The sequence below is a fragment of the Pristiophorus japonicus genome, chromosome 6, assembly GCF_044704955.1.
Source record: "Pristiophorus japonicus isolate sPriJap1 chromosome 6, sPriJap1.hap1, whole genome shotgun sequence".
NCBI lineage: Eukaryota > Metazoa > Chordata > Chondrichthyes > Pristiophoridae > Pristiophorus > Pristiophorus japonicus.
The window spans coordinates 267,187,410-267,207,463 of record NC_091982.1 but is presented as its reverse complement, the minus strand read 5'-3'; the positions used below and the strand labels follow the sequence as shown (position 1 = coordinate 267,207,463).

At 45.6% G+C, this 20,054-nt stretch overlaps 1 protein-coding gene across 1 annotated transcript in view; it reads right to left on the bottom strand.

Moving 5' to 3' along the window:
• Positions 1–16,661: 16,661 nt before the first annotated feature.
• The window catches only part of LOC139266316 (adhesion G-protein coupled receptor G7-like), a 98,836-nt gene continuing 95,443 nt past the window's right edge, over positions 16,662–20,054 (bottom strand). Inside the window, exons 14-15 of the mRNA XM_070884137.1 lie at positions 17,588–17,738; positions 16,662–16,790 (exon numbers count right to left, since the gene is read on the bottom strand). Coding sequence (XP_070740238.1) covers positions 16,662–16,790; positions 17,588–17,738 — 280 coding nt within the window. The remainder of the gene's footprint in view (positions 16,791–17,587; positions 17,739–20,054) is intronic.

Genomic DNA, 20,054 nt, shown 5'->3' with positions numbered 1-20,054 from the left:
CGGAGAACTCACATAAACTAGCCAACCTCCGAAGTTCTGCCACAAAGTCGGGTATGCTCTGGCCCACACAGCGTCTGTAGTTGTAGAACCTGTGTCTGGCCATGTGTAGGCTGCTCGCTGACTTCAGGTGGTCTCTTACCAGTGTGCTCAATTCTTCAAACGACTTGCTTGCTGGTTTCTTGGGTGCCAACAGATCCTTCATTAAAGCGTATGTTTTCAAGCCACAGCTGGTCAAGAGATGGGCTCTTCTCTTGTCTGCGTTATCGTCGCCTAACCAGTCTTTGGTTACAAAGCTTTACTGGAGCCTTTCTATAAAGTCCTCCCAAGTGTCTCCCGCATTGAACTTTTCATCTGATCCGTTGTTCGCCATTCTGTGGATTCTGTAATCCCATCCTCGTCGCCACTGTAAATTCCTGTCCCCTCAGTACAGATTCACACGAGGCATGTAGTGAAGTCAAGGTCACTCTGGACCTGCACCTTTATTTCATAGCTCTGTAATGCAGCACTTGCCTGAGACCTGTCCTTGTATACCTGTCTCTTGCAAGTGCACCGTTGGTAAGGTATGCTGGTGGTTACAGGTCATATCTTATTACAGTCATGTATAGCATGTTAGGATACAGTTATATATATAATCATGCAAGACACATGACAGTGGTCGGTTTCTAACGCGAAATTGGTCCCAAAAATGTATTGGTACATCTTTTTGACACCGTACACGCACACGAGCACCTCCTTCTCAACCATACCGTACCCACGCTCCGCCCGCAAAAGTGACCTGGAGGCATAAGCGATGGGTTGTAATTTACCTGCATCATTGACATGCTGTAAAATGCACCTGACCCCGTACGCTGATGCATCACATGTAAGAACTTGCTTTTTACCTGGGTCAAAAAAGGCTAAAACGGTGTTGGAACATAAAAGGTTGCATGCCTTATTGAAGGTGCGTTCTTGGGCGTCCCCCCAAAACCAATCGCACCCCTTTCTGAGTAGTGCCTGGAGAGGCTCCAGCAGTGTACTCAAGTTCTGCATAAAGTTCCCAAAGTAATTGAGCAGCCCGAGAAAGGCGCGCAGCTCCGAGACATTCAGGAGCCTGGGTGCCAGACGAATTGCTTCGGTTTTGGATTCTGTTGGGCGGATTCCACCACCGGCAATCCTTCTGTCCAAAAATGCAAGAAACAGACACTTGGATTTCTTAACTCTTAGGCCTACCCGATCCAATTGACTTAGTACTTCCTCCAAATTGCGGAGATGGGAGTCGGTGTCCCTGCCCATGATAAATATGTCATCTTGAAACACAACTGTCCCCGGGATGGACTTGAGCAGACTCTCCATGTTGCGTTGGAATATAGCAGCTGCCGACCTGATGCCGAATGGGCATCGATTGTACATGAAAAGGCCTCGATGTGTGTTGATGGTGGTGAGTAGCTTAGACTCTTCGGTCAGTTCTTGCATCATATATGCAAATGTGAGATCTGGTTTCGAAAAAAGTTTTCCTCCAGCCAACGTGGCAAATAGGTCCTCCGCTCTGGGCAGTGGGTATTGGTCCTGTAGGGAGACTCTGTTTATGGTAGACTTGTAATCCCACAGATTCATATGGATCCATCAGGCTTCATGACGGGGATGATGGGACTTGCCCAGTCGCTAAATTCCACGGGTGAGATAATGCCTTCCCGCAGAAGCCGGTGCAGTTCGTGTTCAATCTTTTCCCTCATCACATAAGGCACAGCTCTAGCCTTGTGATGGGCCGGTCTGGCATTCTGTGTGATGTAGATTTTAACTTTAGCCCCTTTGAAGGTGCCCACACCTGGCTGAAAGAGATATTCAAAATGACTTATATCTGTTGAGCAGGAGGTCCATTCCTCTGATGACATGGCGTGAACATCATCCCATTTCCAATTTAGTTTTGCCAGCCAGCTTCTCCCCAACAGTGCTGGGAGATCTCCGGGGACAATCCACAGGGGAAGTTGGTTCACCGTCCCTTTGTGTGTGACTGCGAGCATGGCGCTGCCAAGGACTGGGACGATTTCTTTGGTATAGGTCCTTAGTTTGGTGTCGATCCTTGTGAGTTTTGGTCTGTTGCTTTTGTGAGGCCACAGCTGTTCAAATTGTTGGACGCTCATGAGAGATTGACTAGCTCCCGTGTCCAGTTCCATGTTGACAGGTATCCAGTTGCGTAGGACCCTCATTATTATTGGAGGCGTCTTGTTGTAAGAACAGTGGACATTGATCGTGTTAACCCGCTGTACCTTGACGTCCCGGGCACTGTCCCCACCGTCTTCTGGTCCGCTTTTCGACCCTTCCGATTCATATACCAGCCGAGCTGCTGTTTTTCTGCACATGCGAGCCAGATGCCCTGTATAGTTGCAGTTTCTGCAAACAGCATGCTGAAATCGACACCCCCTTGTTGAGTGCCTTCCCCCACATCTCCAATACAGACCGCTTCCATTGTTTCCGAAGGATGAGCTGCGTCTGGCTGATTGCTCTTGAGCTTCTCTCAGTCTGTAGTTGATTGCTCGCATTGTGGGTTGATGAGGTGTGAACGACCGTTCATGTGGCCCTTGATGGCTTCTGGTGCCACTGCCTGCTGTTGAAGGCCTGCTCTCCTGCCTTTGTCTGTGTGTGGGGTAGCGGCTTGTTTCACGCTGTGAACCCCTTGTTCCGATGTTTCGTTAGTTGTCGTACCCGCAGTATAGATCAACTTCGTTTCTTCGTCTCCTGCCAAGAATGTCTGTGCAACCAGTGCTGCTGCCTCTAGGGTCAAGTTCTTGGTTTCTATAAGCTTTTGGAATATGCCCGCATGGCCTATTCCTTCAATAAAAAAATCTCTCAGTACTTCTCTCCTTAGTTCATCGGAGAACTCAGATAAACTAGCCAGCCTCCGAAGTTCCGCCACAAAGTTGGGTATGCTCTGGCCAACATAGCGTCTGCAGTTGTAGAACCTGTGTCTGGCCATGTGTAGGCTGCTCGCTGGCTTCAGGTGGTCTCTCACCAGTGTGCTCAACTCCTCAAACGACTTGCTTGCTGGTTTCTCAGGTGCCAGCAGGTCCTTCATTAAGGCGTATGTTTTTGAGCCACAGCTGGTCAAGAGATGGGCTCTTCTCTTGTCTGCCATATCATCGCCCAACCAGTCTTTGGTTACAAAGCTTTGCTGGAGCCTTTCTATAAAGTCCTCCCAATTGTCTCCAGCATTGTATTTCTCATCTGAGCCGCTGGTAGCCATTCTGTGGAGTCTGTGATCCCGTAACTCGTCGCCACTGTAAAGTCCTGACCCTGCAGTGCAGACTTACACGAGGCACATGCTGAAGTCAAGGTCACTCTGGACCTGCACCTTTATTTCACAGCTCTTGAGTGCCACACTTGCCTGAGACCTCCTTTACATACCTGTGTGGGACAGGTATGCTGTGTCTCCCGCAAGTGCACCCCTGGTGGTAAAGTATGCTTGTGGTTACAGGTCATATCTAGTTACAGTCATGTATAGCATGGTAAGATATAGCTATATACACTAGTGTGAGATACATGACACCCTCTAGGGCAAGTAGATCCTTTCTTTGGTGAGGAGACCAAAACTCCAGGTGCGGTCTCACCAAGGCCCTGTATAACTGTAGTAAGACCTTCTTGCTCCTGTATTCAAATCCTCTTGCAATGAAGTCCAACTGCTTGTGCATCTGCATGTTTGCATTCAATGACTGGTGTACAAGGACACCTAGGCCCCTCTGTACATCGACACTTCCCAAGACATCACCATTTAAATAATACTTTGTCCTTTTGTTTTTGCTGCCAAAGTGGATAACTTCACATTTATCCACGTTATACTGCATCTGCCATGTGTTTGCCCACTCACTCAACCTATCTAAATCGCCTTGCAGCGTCTTTGCATCCTCCTCACAACTCACAATCCCACCTAGTTTTGTGGCGTCAGCAAACTTGGAAATATTACATTTGGTTCCCTCATCCAAATCATTTATATATATTGTGAATAGCTGGGGCCCCAGCACTGATCCCTGTGGTACTCCACTAGTCACTGCCCGCCACCCCAAAAAAGACCTGTTTATTCCTACTCTCTGTTTCCTGTCAGTTAACCAATTTTCAATCCATGTCAGTACATTACCCACAATCCTATGTGCTTTAATTTTGCACGCTAACCTCTTATGTGGGACTTTATCCAAGGCCTTCTGAAAATTCAAATACACTACATTCACTGGTTTGTCCTTATCTATTCTATCAGTTACATCCTCAAAAAACTCCAGTAGGTTTGTCAAAGATGATTTTCCTTTCATAAATCCATGTTGACTTTGTTTAATCCCGTTGATATTATCTAAGTGTGCCGTTATCACATCCTTTATAATAGACTCTAGCATTTTCCCTACTACTGATGTCAGGCTAACTGGTCTGTAGTTCCCCGTTTTCTCTCTCCCTCCTTTTTTAAATAGTGGGGTTACATTTGCCCCCCTCCAATCTGCAGGAACTGTTCCATAATCTATAGAATTTTGGAAGATGACAATCAATGCATCCACTATTTCTATGGCTACATCGTTTAGTACTCTGGGATGTAGATCATCAGGCCCTGGGGATTTATCGGCCTTCAGTCCCATTAGTTTCTCCAGCACTATTTTCTTATTAATAATAATTTCCTTTAATTCCTCTTGCTCACTCGACCCTTGGTTCCCTAGCATTTCTGGGACATTATTTGTGTCCTCTTCCGTGAAGACAGAACTGAAGTATTTATTTAATTGTTCTGCCATTTCCTTGTTCCTCATTACAAATTCTCCCATTTCTGTCTGTAAAGGGCCTACATTTGTCTTCACTAATCTTTTTCTTTTTATGTACTTGTAGAAACTTTTGCAGTCAGTTTTTATGTTCCTTGAAAATTTACTTCCATATTCTATTTTTCCCCTCTTAATCAATCTCTTGGTCCTTTTTTGCTGAATTCTAAACTGCTCCCAATCCTCAGGCTTGCTACTTTTTCTGACAACTTTGTATAACTCCTCTTTGGATCTAATGCTATCCTTAATTTCTTTTGTTAGCCATGGCTGGGCCACTTTTCCTTTTGTGTTTTTACGCCAGAAAGGAATGTATAACTGTTCCAATTCATGCAATCATTCCTTAAATATTAGCCATTGCCTATCCACCATCGTGCCTTTTAATGAATCTTTCCAATCTAGCATAGCCAATTCATTCCTCATACCTTCGTAGTTATAATGAGAGATGTTAAAGAGGGCAGAATTAGAGGAGCACAGACATCTTGTGGGGTTGTAAATGCAAATATAAAGGACATCAGGATCCACATTTAGAATTTTTGCTCATATGCTCCAACAGTGATGCCAAAATGAAGATTATAAACTGTTTGGGGTTTTTCCATCACATCCTTCCTGTTAGTTTTCTCCTTTCATCTGAGTTCTTCAAAAGTTATGTTTATAGGTTGAAAATGAGTTTCAGTTGGTTCCACACATTGCTATAAGTTCTCTTTCTTTTCAGGAGAGGTTTGTGTTCTGCATACTTTCCATGAGGAAATATATGAATTTACTGGCCCAGAAATGTTCCAGTACAGCTACGGCATCTACCCGACAATGTGGAAAATTGCCCAGTTATGTCCTATTCAGAAAAAGCAGGACAAATCCAATCTTGCCAATTACCGACCGATCAGTCTACTCTAAATCCTCAGCAAAGTGATGGAAGGTATCAGCGACAGTCCTATCATGCTTCACTTATTCACTAATAACCTGCTCACTGATGCCCAGTTGGGTTCCGCGAGGACCACTCAGCTCCAGACCTCAATAAACATGGAAAAAAGAGCTGAATTCCAGAAGTGAGGTGACAGTGACTGCCCTTGACATCAGGAGCTCTAGTAAAATTGAAGTCAATGGGAATCAGGGAGAAAACTCTCCACTGGCTGCAGTCACACCGAGCACAAAGAACATAAGAACATAAGAAATAGGAGCAGGAGTAGGCCATTTGGCCCCTCAAGCCTGCTCCGCCATTTAATAAAATTATGACTGATCTGATTATGGACACAGCTCCACTTCCCTGCCTGCTCCCTGTTGTAGGGCACTTTCAAAGGCGAAGGCACCTACAGAATGTATATCTATATATGTGTAAAATGGCTGCCAGACATAAGATGGCAGCCAGTGATTCCGCAAAGCACTAGGGGTATTAGCTAACCAAGTTGGCTAGCTATCTGGATAGCTGATGACACTGCAGTTCAGCAGAATGTCTTTATTCAACAACCCCAGACAAGATGTCCAAACAGAACACTGAACAAAGGAATCCCTGAAAGTATGTTAAGATAAGAAAGTCAGGCACAGGCAGAACCCAAGAACAACAGAGATAAGGGGGGCAGTCTGGACATGAATCAGCTCCAGCTAAACATGAACTGACCATGCAGCCCTTTGATGCTTGAGGATCAATTCTATTGCCCTAACGAAACCTGTATGTAATCTATAATCTATAATCGTGTCCAGCCGACATTGGTTGAGTAATTGTAGTGAACTGTTGTAAAACATATAATATCACTGAATTTCTTTGTTCGACGGAGAATAGTGCCTGGTGTAACCCAGAGGCTTTCTCTCCGCTGGCGTAATAAAGGCCATTTTGATGTTGGAACCGACCCAGAGTGTCGAGTGATTCTTCCTGGGAAACCTTTATTTCCTTATCGCTCAAAAATCTGTCTATCTTCGTTTTAAATATAATCAATGACCAGCCTCCACAACTCTCTGGGGTAGAGAATTCCACAGATTTACAACCTGTTGAGAGAAGAAATTCCTCCTCATCTCAGTTTTAAATGGGCAGCCACTTATTCTGAGACTATGCCCCCTAGTTTTATTTTCCCCTATGTGGAACTACCCTCTATGCATCCACCTTGTCGAGCCCCTTAATTATCTTATATGTTTCGATAAGATCATCTCTCATTCTTCTGAACTCCAATAAATTCAAAGGAAGATGACTATGGTTGTTAGAGGCCAATCATCTCAGCCCCAGGACATTGCTGCAGGGCAGTGTCCTAAGCCTAACCATCTTCAACTGCTTCATCAATGACCATCCCTCCATCATAAGATCAGACATGGGGATGTTCGCTGATGACTGCACATTCATCAGATAATGGAGTACTCCGTGCCTGCCTGCAACAAGGACTTTACATTATTCAGGCTTAGGCTGATAAGTGACAAGTAACATTTGCACCATTCACGTGCCAAGCAATGACCATCTCCAACATGAGAGAGTCTAACCAGTGCCCCTTGACATTTAACGGCATTATCATCGTTGAATCCCCCACCATCAACATCCTGGGGTTCACTAATAACCAAAAATCGAACTGGACCAGCCACAAAAATACTGTGGCTATAGAGCAAGTCAGAGGCAGGGTATTCTAGGGCAAGTGTCTCACCTCATAACTCCCCAAAACCTTTTTCATTATCTACAAGGCACAAGTCAACAGTGTGATGAAATATTCTTCTCTTGCCTGGATGACTGCAGCTCCAACAACACACAAGAAGCTTGACACCATCCAGGACAAAACAGCCTGCATGATTGACACCCCATCCACCACCTCAAACATTCACTCCCTCCACCAGCGGCACACCGTGGCTGCTGTGTGTACCATCTACAAGATGCACTGCAGCAACCCGCCAAGACTTCTTCGACAGCATCTCTCAAACCGACAACTTCTACCACCTAGAAGGAAAAGTGCAGCTGGCGCATGGGAACAACATCACCTTCAAGTTCCCTTCCAAGTCATACACCATTTAATGCAGAAAAGTGCTATATTTTGGTAGGAAGAAGGAGGAGAGGCAGCATAAGCTAAAGGGTACAATCCTAAATGGGGTGTATGAACTGAGTGATCTGGGGGTATATGTGCACAAATCATTGAAGGTGGCAGGTCAGGTTGAGAAAATGGTTAAAAAAGCATATGGGATCCTGGGCTTCATAAATAGAGACATAGAGTACAAAAGCAAGGAAGTTATGATGAACCTTTATAAAACACTTGTCCAAACTCAACTGGAACTGTTGTGTATCTGTAAAGCATGCACTTCATGCTCCGCCACCAGGGAGTGCATCCACTGAAGTCCCAAGGGATTCCAGCATTCCTTGGGAGCACTGTATATATGCCGGCCCGTAAGACCTGTTCCTCACTCTGGAGTGCCTTAATAAAGACTGAGGTCACTGTAACTTTAACCTCCCTGTGTGCAGTCTCATCTGTGTTAGGAACACAATAACTGGCAACGAGTATACGAATCGAATGCAAAGATGCAGCAAACTGTGGGCATCCTAGAGAAGTTCTCGGAGGGTGAAGACTGGGAAGCCTATGTCGAACGGCTAGACCAGTATTTTATAGCCAACGAGCTGGACGGAGAAGGAAGCGCTGCAAAAAGGAGAGCGGTCCTCCTCACGGTCTGCGGGGCACCGACTTACAGCCTCATGAAGAATCTTCTGGCTCCAGTGAAACCCACAGATAAGTCATATGAGGAGCTGTGTACACTGGTTCAGGAGGATCTTAACCCGAGGGAGAGCGTGCTGATGGTGAGGTATCGGTTCTACACGTGCCAGCGATCTGAAGGTCAGGAAGTGGCGAGCTATGTCTCCGAGCTAAGGTGACTTGCAGGACAATGTGAGTTTGATGGCTACCTGGAGCAGATGCTCAGAGACTTTTTTGTACTGGGCATTGGCCATGAGACCATCCTACGAAAACTTTTGACTGTAGAGACACCGAGCCTCAGTAAGGCCATTGCGATAGCACAGGCATTTCTGTCCACCAGTGAAAACACCAAACAAATCTCTCAGCACACAAGCGCTAGCAATGTTCATAAATTAACTGGAACTGTGTTTGCGAGCAGAAATGCACAGGGCAGAAACCACGAGACTGCAACTGCCAGCAGGCCTCAGGTGACCCAGATGACTCATATTCCACAACAAAGGATGAATGCAAGGCAATTCACACCTTGTTGGTGTTGTGGAGGCTTCCATTCAGCCTATTCATGCCGCTTCAAAGGGTATGTTTGCAAGAGCCGTGGAACAATGGGGCACCTCCAACGAGGTATGAATTGCCTTACATTCAAGCTGCAAGCTCTGCAAAACCTGCTAACCACCACGTGGCAGAGGAAGATCGGTCCATGATGGATCAAAGCAATTTTGAGCCTCAGAGAGAGGAGGCAATTGCTGAAGTACACGGGTGCACACATTTTTGAAGAAACGTCCACCTATAATGCTAAACGTAAAATTGAATGGCTTACCCGTAGCCATGGAACTGGACACTGGTGATAGCCAATCCATCATGAGTAAAAAGATTTTTGAGAGACTGTGGTGCAACAAGGCACTCAGACCAACCCTGAGCCCCATCCACACGAAACTGAGAACGTACACCAAAGAGCCGATCACTGTCCTGGGCAGCGCCATAGTCAAGGTCACCTACGAAGGCACGGTGCATGAACTGCCACTCTAGATTGTCCCAGGCGGTGGCCCCACACTGCTTGGAAGGAGCTGGCTCGGCAAAATCCGCTGGAACTGGGATGACATCCGAGCGCCATCACATGTCGATGAGGCCTCGTGTACCCAGGTTCTTAACAAATTTCCTTCCATTTTTGAGCCAGGCATTGGAAACATTTCCGGGGTGAAGGTGCGGATCCACTTGGTCCCAGAGACACGACCCATTCACCACAAGGCGCGAGCGGTACCTCACATGATGAGGGAGAGAGTGGAAATTGAGCTGGACAGGCTGCAATGCGAGGGCATCATCTCCCCAGTGGAATTCAGCGAGTGGGCCAGCCCGATTGTCCCAGTACTCAAAAGTGATGGCACGGTTAGGACTTGTGGCGATTATAAAGTAACTATTAATCGTTTCTCACTGCAGGACCAATATCCACTACCGAAGGCAGACAACCTATTTGCAATGCTGGCAGGAGGCAAGACGTTCACCAAGCTCGATCTGACTTCGGCTTACATGACACAAGAGCTGAAGGTGTATTCGAAGGGCCTCACCTGCATCAACACGCACTAGGGACTGTTCATCTACAATAGATGCCCATTTGGAATTCGGTCGGCTGTACGATCTTCCAGAGAAACATGGAGAGCCTACTCAAGTCTGTACCACACACGGTGGTTTTTCAGGACGACATATTGGTCATGGGTCGGGACACCGTCGAGCACCTACAAAACCTGGAGGAGGTCCTCCAGCGACTGGATCGTGTAGGGCTGTGGCTGAAGAGGTCGAAATGCGTCTTCATGGCAACAGAAGTGGAGTTTTTGGGGAGAAAGATTGCGGCGCACGACATTCGGCCCACAGACGCCAAGACAGAGGCTATCAGGAATGCGGCCAGAACACAGAAAGTCACGGAGCTGTGGTCGTTCCTGGGACTCCTCAACTATTTTGGTAACTTCCTACTGGGGTTAAGCACCCTCTTAGAGCCCCTACATGTGTTATTGCGTAAAGGTGAGAACTGGGTATGGGGAAAAAAACAAGTCATTGCTTTGGAGAAAACCAGAACCATTTTATGCTTGTATTGTACAACCCGTGTAAAAGACTTGTGCTAGCATGTGATGCGTCGTCGTACGGAGTCGGGTGTATATTACAACAAGCTAACGTTGCGGGGAAGTTGCAACCTGTTGCCTATGCCTCCAGGAGCTTGTCTAAGGCTGAGAGGGCCTACAGCATGATTGAGAAAGAGGCATTAGCGTGTATGTTCCGGGTAAAGAAAATGCATCAGTACCTGTTTGGCCACAAATTTGAGATGGAAACCGATCACAAACTCCTTATATCCCTGCTCGCTGAAAACAAGGGGATAAATACTAATGCCTCAGCCCGCATACAAAGGTGGGCACTCGCACTATCAATGTATAACTATACCATCTGCCACAGGCCAGGCACGGAGAACTGTGCGGATGCTCTCAGTCAGCTACCATTGCCCACCACGGGGGTGGAAATGGCGCAGCCTGCAAACTTGTTGATAGTGGCACAGCCCGCGGACTTGTTGATGGTCATGGAAGCGTTTGAAAATGATAAATCACCTGTTACGGCCCGCCAGATTAGGACTTGGACCAGCCAAGATCCTCTGCTGTCTCTAGTAAAAAACTGTGTACTGCATGGGAGCTGGGCCAGCATCAACGTTGAAATGCAAGAGCCTAATCAAGCCGTTCCAGCAGCGAAAGGACGAGCTGTCCATTCAGGCAGACTGCCTGTTGTGGGGTAACCACGTAGTGCTACACAAAAAGGGCAGGGAGACGTTCATCTTGGATCTCCATTGCACACACCTGGGTATAGTAATAATGAAAGCGATAGCCAGATCCCACGTGTGGTGGCCCGGTATCGACCCTGACTTAGAGACCTGTGTACGGCAATGCAGCGTGTGTGCTCAGTTGAGCAACGCGCCCAGAGAGGCACCACTAAGTTTGTGGTCCTGGCCTTCCAGACCATGGTCGGGGATCCATGTCGACTATGCGGGCCCGTTTCTCGGTAAAATGTTCCTGGTGGTGGTGGATGCTTTTTCTAAATGGATTGAATGTGAAATAATGTCGGGAAGCACCACCACCGCCACCATTGAAAGCCTGAGGGCCATGTTTGCCACCCACGGCCTGCCTGACATACTGGTCAGTGACAACGGGCCATGTTTCACCAGTGCCGAATTTAAAGAATTCATGACCCGCAATGGGATCAAACATGTCACCTCGGCCTCGTTTAAACCAACCTCCAATGGGCAGGCAGAGCGGGCAGTACTAACAATCAAACAGAGCTTTAAACAAGTCACAGAAGGCTCACTCCAAACCCGCCTGTCCTGAATACTGCTCAGCTACTGCACGAGACCCCACTCGCTCACAGGTGTGCCCCCGGCTGAGCTACTCATGAAAAGTACACTTAAAACTAGACTCTGGCTGGTTCACCCCAACCTGCATGATCAGGTAGAGAGCAGGCGGCAGCAACAAAATGTAAACAATGGTCGCGCCACTGTGTCACAGGAAATTGATCTGAATGACCCTGTGTCTGTGCTAAACTATGGACATGGTTCCAAGTGGATCGCGGACACGGTGATAGCTAAAGAAGGGAGTAGGGTGTTTGTAGTCAAACTGGACAATGGACAAATTTGCAGAAAGCACGTGGACCAAACGGGGCTGTGGTTCACAGACTGCCCTGAACAACCCCCAGCAGACACCACCTTTTTCGAGCCCACAACACACACTCAAAGGATCAGCGACACCACCCCGGACCTGGAAATCGAACCCATCACGCCCAACAGCCTAGCAAGGCCAGGCTCACTCAGCAGCCCTGCAGAGCCAACAACACCCCAGCGCAGCGAGGGCACAGCCAACACACCAGAACAGACATTTGTACCGAGGCTGTCCACCAGGGAAAGAAAGGCTCCCGACCGCCTCACCTTGTAAATAGTTTTCACTTTGACTTTGGGGGGGAGTGATGTTGTGTATCTGTAAAGCATGCACTCCCATGTTCCACCACCAGGGAGCGCATCCCCTGAAGTCCCAAGGGATCCCAGCATCCCTTGGGAGCACTGTATATAAGCCGGCCCCTAAGGCCTGTTCCTCACTCTGGAGTGTCTTAATAAAGACTGAGGTCACTGTTACTTTAACCTCCCTGTGTGCAGTCTCATCTGTGTTAGGAACACAATAGGAATATTGGCCCCAAGTTTCCACACGCGGCAAAACAGGCGCCCCTCCGAGCTGGGCGCCCGTTTTTCGCGCCAAAAACGGCGCCTGAAAAGAAAACGCGCTGTTCTCGAGCGCTTTGCAGCTCGATGTCTTCTTGGCGCGGCGCCCAGGGGGCGGAGCCTACCATCGTGCCGATTTTGTAAGTAGGAGGGGGGTGGGTACAAATTAAATGAGTTTTTGTCGTGCCGGCAACCCTGCGCGTGCGCGTTGGAGCGTTCGCCCACGCGCAGTCTGAAGTAAACATTCGCACTCGGCCATTTTAAAAAGTGCTGCAGAAAAAGTGAAAATTTGTTTATTGAACCCTTGCAAAGGCTTGCATTTTAATTTTCTTGATATTTCTGTGTGTGAGGGTGAGGGAGTGCATTCTGTAATTAAAGATAGACTGTGATAAACGGGACACATGCACTTGTTTGAGACTATTCAAATTCTTTGTAGCTGTTCAATGTTTAACATTTTTTAATAAAACCACATTGCCCTTCCATGATCAGCACTGAGGCTTCTTCCAGCTTTCTCCCCCTGCCGTCTGTCAGGCCTGACGGCAAACGGCTGCCTCAAGTACTGAGGCTTCCTGCAGCTTTCTCCCTCCCTCCCTCCCTCCCCCTGCCATCGGTCGGTCCCGACGGCAAACCGCTGCCTGAGATGCCTGCCTGAAGCACTTTCACACAGGTAGGAACATGGTTTATTTAATCTTTTCTTTGCTTATAAATTTTTATTCAGGTTGGATTTATTTGTATAATATTTGTATATGTATAACTAAGGATTTATTGTAGAATTTAATGACATCCCTTCCCCCCCTCCCCCCTACCTCGTTCCCGACGCCTAATTTGTAACCTGCGCCTGATTTTTTAATGTGTAGAGAAGGTTTTTTCAAGCCTACAAAAATCTTCACTTGCTCCATTCTAAGTTAGTTTGGAGTACGTTTTCACTGTGGAAACTTTGAAATCAGGCGTCAAAGGCCGGACACGCCCCCTTTTGAAAACAAAATTCTGTTTACACTGTACATTAATGATTTAGATGAGGGGATTAAATGTAGTATCTCCAAATTTGCGGATGACACTAAGTTGGGTGGCAGTGTGAGCTGCGAGGAGGATGCTGTGAGGCTGCAGAGCGACTTGGATAGGTTAGGTGAGTGGGCAAATGCATGGCAGATGAAGTATAATGTGGATAAATGTGAGGTTATCCACTTTGGTGGTAAAAACAGAGAGACAGACTATTATCTGAATGGTGACAGATTAGGAAAAGGGGAGGTGCAAAGAGACCTGGGTGTCATGGTACATCAGTCATTGAAGGTTGGCATGCAGGTGCAGCAGGCGGTTAAGAAAGCAAATGGCATGTTGGCCTTCATAGCAAGGGGATTTGAGTACAGGGGCAGGGAGGTGTTGCTATAGTTGTACAGGGCATTGGTGAGGCCACACCTGGAGTATTGTGTACAGTTTTGGTCACCTAACCTGAGGAAGGACATTCTTGCTATTGAGGGAGTGCAGCGAAGGTTCACCAGACTGATTCCCGGGATGGCGGGACTGACCTATCAAGAAAGACTGGATCAACTGGGCTTGTATTCACTGGAGTTCAGAAGAATGAGAGGGGACCTCATAGAAACATTTAAAATTCTGACGGGGTTAGACAGGTTAGATGCAGGAAGAATGTTCCCAATGTTGGGGAAGTCCAGAACCAGAGGTCACAGTCTAAGGATAAGGGGTAAGCCATTTAGGACCGAGATGCGGAGGAACTTCTTCACCCAGAGAGTGGTGAACCTGTGGAATTCTCTACCACAGAAAGTTGTTGAGGCCAATTCACTAAATATATTCAAAAAGGAGTTAGATGAGGTCCTTACTACTAGGGGGATCAAGGGGTATGGCGAGAAAGCAGGAATGGGTTACTGAAGTTGAATGTTCAGCCATGAACTCATTGAATGGCGGTGCAGGCTAGAAGGGCCGAATGGCCTACTCCTGCACATATTTTCTATGTTTCTATGTTTCTATGTTTCAAAAGTGAACTGCAGAAAACTTAACTGTGGAGAATTCCGATTTCTAACATACTCCGTTCTCCACCAGTTGCTCCTAAAAATCAGGAGCAAATCATGTGGAAACTTGGGGCCATTATGTCCAATTCTGGGCACCACACTTTAGGAAGGATGTGAAGGCCTTAGAGAGGGTGCAGAAAAGATTTACAACAATGGTTCCTAGATTAGTGACTTCAGTTACGTGGCAAGACTAGAGAAGCTGGGGTTGGTGTCCTGAGAGCAGAGGTAAGTTGAGAGGGGATTTGACAAAGGTGTTCAAAAAATCATGAGGGGTGTAGACAGAGTATTGAGAAACCATTCCCAATCGTGGAAGAACCAAAGGCGACATGAGGAAAAATGTTTTGACGCAGCCAGTGGTTAGGATCTCGAATGCACGGCCTGAAAGGGTGGTGGAGGCAGACTCAATCATCGCTTTCAAAAGGGAATTGGATAAGTACCTGAATGAAAAAAAATTGCAGGGCTATGGGGAAAGGGTGGGAGAGTGAGACTAGCTGAAGTACTCTTGCAGGGAGCCAGCATGGACTCGACAAACTGAATGGCCTCCTTCTGTGATTCTATGAATCAGCAGGAGAGGGCTGTCGGTTTAGCTGTCACAACAGGTTTGCCCTAAATGAAGGTAGTTATTGATTGCATCCATGTAGCAATTAATAAGTCAGTAGCCTGTCGGAACTCGAAAGGCTAAGGTCAGAGAATGTACTGCACCTTCACATTCTGAGGGCAACACTGTGGGAGATTGACTGCATTGGAAAATTCCAATAAGTAACAAGATATTTCTTTAAAGGTATCAGGCAAATCTATTTGCCCTTTCACCAACATGTACACATGGATAAATTCGATTGGGATTTCCCTTTTAGGCCCAGCATTTAATATCCAATGTCTAAATTAGCTGCATACAAACGGTCCTACATAAGTGAGTCTGATTGTTAACAAAGTCAGCACTTTACACAGCAGGATTCCAGCACTTCAGTGAGTAAAGCACAATACAACCTTGACTTGACAGATACAGGAAAGAATGAGTCAAACACAGAAGTGTATTATTAACACTACTTTATTTAACAACCCATATGATAATACAATGCATTGATGATTAGGTATTGAAGATTACAGTAAAAACAAACTTATTCATAATATTAATCCACAAAATCGCAATCTTCATGAATGCAAAATTTAATTGCATTACATCTCAGAAGTAATCACATTTCATTTGTTAACAGTATTATAGGCTTATCATATGGACTTGCTATGATTATACACAGTCTTCATTGATTGATTTCTAGCACTAAGACTGTCCTTTGATGACCGAAGCATCTTTACTGCTCTCTGAGAAACTCTGATTTCAGCTCCAAGGGGGAGAAATTTGGCATGTTAGTGCCCCCATTTAGCGCCTGGCAGGGATGTTATGGGGCATTCAGGGAGTAGCACTGCAGTGGGATACATCCCACGCCACACGGCAAATTCTCTGGTCCTATAGCGCCGATAACAGTCAACGTCTCAGCACCTTTCGTCACACAGATCATGATGTCGCTGAGTGCCTGATCTGCAAATTTCAGATGCAACCCCTGCCTTTCCGCGTCGTGCCGACAGGGTGTGGAGGCGTGATCCAGCCGGCGCCCCCTGCATTTAGCGCTCCCCTGCATTCTTTGAGCGCTGAGATTGAATTTAGCGGGCAGCGAGATTGATTAGCGTCTGGCGCTAAACTTTCAACTTCTCAAAAGTTTACGCCCCAACTGAATTTCTAGCCCTTCAAGAGTCACCAAAATAAACCCAGAATATGATATCACAGATCTGCTTCTTGTTCTTATTTTTTACACTCTTACACAACTCAACATAGAACACCATTGGTGTTAAAGCTGTGGTGATTCAATTACCTTGTATTAAAATTAAAGGGGTCCGGAGAGGATAATTGCAGGAGAAACCTTAACAAGATATGCAACACACGTCTTACTGTAATATCCAAACCTTCTAACTTTCACACAATTGTTGCGTGTTAATTTTATTTAATAATAAGACGGAAAATTGGAATGTTGGACTTCTTTTCTCGTTTGAATAGTTTCAGTGGTTGGATCATCCTGTTTTGAAATGCTTTCATGTTCATTATGCACAGGAGGAAAATGAAAACACCCTAAAAATACAAACCATATCAAGATATTAGGATTGTACAAACGGAAGATAGCAGTTTCTTGTTATTATTAATAAATTATTAAGTAATGCATATTCTCTTCCAATGCAATGACGAATGACTATTTTAATAAATATAAATTCAAATGTTCATATCCATGTAACCTAAGCAAGACAAGTTCAAGCTTGCTACAATTGTGAAGTATAATCAATGACAGAAAGCATTATATTTCTTTTTCCCATTTTGGCGAACCTTCAATGATGAGCCTGGAGCATTACGGAAGCAGATTATCTTCCATTTAAGGTTTTCTTAATGAGAAAAAGGTTAGTATTGGACCGAGAAGATGAATTGGCCCTAAACTTACTCGCTGCTTGTGGCATATCCTTGGCGATGGAATAGCATAACATTTTCAGGCCTTCAAATTGGAGCGGGAACTTTTTCTGTCGGGTTTCTGTCCCAGAATCAATGTACTGCAGGTTATGATGCTTGTTTGGGTCTCCCTGTTATCCACTCACCGAATCCCAGAGAGCAAATTTAAACATATTTAAATGAAGGCCAATGGTGTTAACATGGCAAAATCCCAGACAATATGCTCACATTGCACCAGGGGTAACTTGTTGCCAATAAGACTGGCATAAACGAGGCACTTGGAGCCTGAAGAAACTTTGACAAGTTGTTGCTGGAGTTGGGAAAGAGATTTTACGGAGTGTTTATTTGTTTAGCTTTTAATTTATCTTATTATGAAGATGACTTTTTACAACACAGACCATACTCTACCATAATCTGTTCCTTCCCCTTACCTGTAGAGAATTTAGTATACAAAACAGGGTGCTGAATATACTGTATGCTTCATCAATAAGCATGAAATATCCAATGATCCAGCACATGCCCAACATTACCGTGTTAGTAAAGATTAGAGCAAATTGCCTCTGAAGAATTTTCTTGAAGTCCCTGTAGTAGAAAATAAATATAAATAACTTCCCGTTTATAATTTATAATTAAATATGAAAGACAAACAGAAAGATTTGCATCATTTAAGTTCATGTCGTAATATCATATCTCTCAGAAATGTCTCAAGGGTTTAGAAATTCGTTATAGCCAAAAAATAGGCAGTGTTTAGACTAAAAAAGGTAAAGCTGCGCACCTGAAAGTTACTTTGGATTCACACAAAATTCATGCTCACTCCTCATTAAAATGATTCTATTCTAAAAACTCAAGCTCATTGGCATTACACTGAAACGCTAGACCAATATCTGGGGCAATCTAATTGCAAGTCATGATTTCTATAGGCTTTTTCCACAGATTTAAAGGGGAGGTTTGTTGATGCTGCAGGATCTCATTGTCAGGCTTGTTGGGTCTGCAGCTGCCCCAACAGCAAAGCAAACAACAGTCAGAAGACATCCATAGCAACCAGAACTGAACAGAGACGGAGGGAGAGAGCCCATAGGTTCTCTGTTGAAGCTCTTCAGCCATTGGTGTTCATGGTGGAGAGGAGGCAGCAGTCCTATACCCACTAACTGGCAGGAAGTGCCATGTTTGTAACCACAATGTAACACCACTGTATTACTGTATACACTCAATCTAGATGCACACCTTGACCACAAGGGGTGAACTTGTGGGAGACACTCCTTACCTGATCACACAGGTATAAAAAGGGAGGACTCACACAGGGTCATCACTTCTGGAGTCCTGAAATAAAGAGTCAAGGTCACAGAGTGACCTTGTCCCCAGAATGTGCCTCGTGTGGTTTCATGTTGTAGAGTAAGGACTTTACAGGAAGCATTTGCCACAAGTCTGCCACACTAAGTGGAGGGAGCCATGTCCTGGGCAGCATTGAGGTCCCGCAAGGACCTACACCCAGTGCTGCTGGAAGAAGTTTAACAACCTCGCATGAGTGGTCAGGGGAAGTGAAGGCTTCAGCAAAAGCTACATGCCACCACCTGTACCACAAGCTTCACACACTGCTCAATGCACCACACCCCCAGCGCTCAACCATCAAGAAGCTATACCTATCAACACCCACATCTCACACCTAGCACACAATGACAGTTATTAAACTATAACATGCACATCACCCAAACATGTTACACCATACTCATTGACACAATAGCCTTGCTCTTGTGGCTAAGGTCACTCACAATCATCAGGAGCCAGAGGAGATTCCTTCTCCTCTTCCTCCTCCTCCTTGTCCTCCTGCTGAGGTGGTCCCACAATCCCTGGTGGCAAGGACTGCGCCTTCATGATGGCCAAGTTGTGGAGAAAACAGCAGACCACCATGAAATGGGACACCCGGTCAGTTGCACCAGTAGTAGAGAAAATGCTCGCATCTATTATTAAGGACATGATAACAGGGCATTTGGAAAATAAATAATTGGATTGGGCAGAGTGAACACAGATTTATAAAGGGAAATCATGTTTGACGAATCTTTTAGAGTTTTTTGAGGTTGTAACTAGCAGAATAGATAAGGGGAACGAGTGAATGTGGAATATTGGAATTTTCAGAAGGCATTCAATAGGTGCCACATCAGAGGTTATTAAACAAAATTACGGCTCATGGAATTGAGGGTAATATACCAGCATGTATTGAGGATTGGTTAACGGACAGAAAACAGAGAGTAGGAATAAACGGGTTATTTTCGGGTTGGAAGACTGTAACTAGTGGGGTACCCCAAGGATCAGTGCTTGGGGCCTAGCTATTCACAATATATATCAATGATTTGGATGAGGGGACCAAATGTAATATATCCAAGTTTGCTGATGATACAAAGCTAGGTAGGAATGTACATTGTGAGGAGGATGCAAAGATGCTTGAAGAGGATGTAGACAGGCTAAGTGAGTGGGCAAGAATGTGGCAAATGGAATATAATGTGGAGAAATCTGAAGTTATCCACTTTGGTAAGAAAAATAGAAAAACAGAGTATTTCCTAAATGGTGAGAGATTGGGAAATGTTGGTGTTGAGAGGGACCTGGGTGACCTTGTACACCAATCACTGAAAGTTAACCTGCAGGTACAGCTAGTGATTAAAAAAGCAAATGGTATGTTGGCCTTTATTACAAGAGGATTTGAGTATGAGTAAAGATACTGCAATTATCTAGGGCCCTGGTGAGACTGCATCTGGAATATTGTGTACAGTTTTGGTCTCCTTACCTAAGGAAGGATATACTTGCCATAGAAGGAGTACAACAAAGGTTCACCAGACTAATTCCTGGAATGTGGGGATTGTCCTATGAGGAGAGATTGAGTAGACTAGGCCGATATTCTCTAGA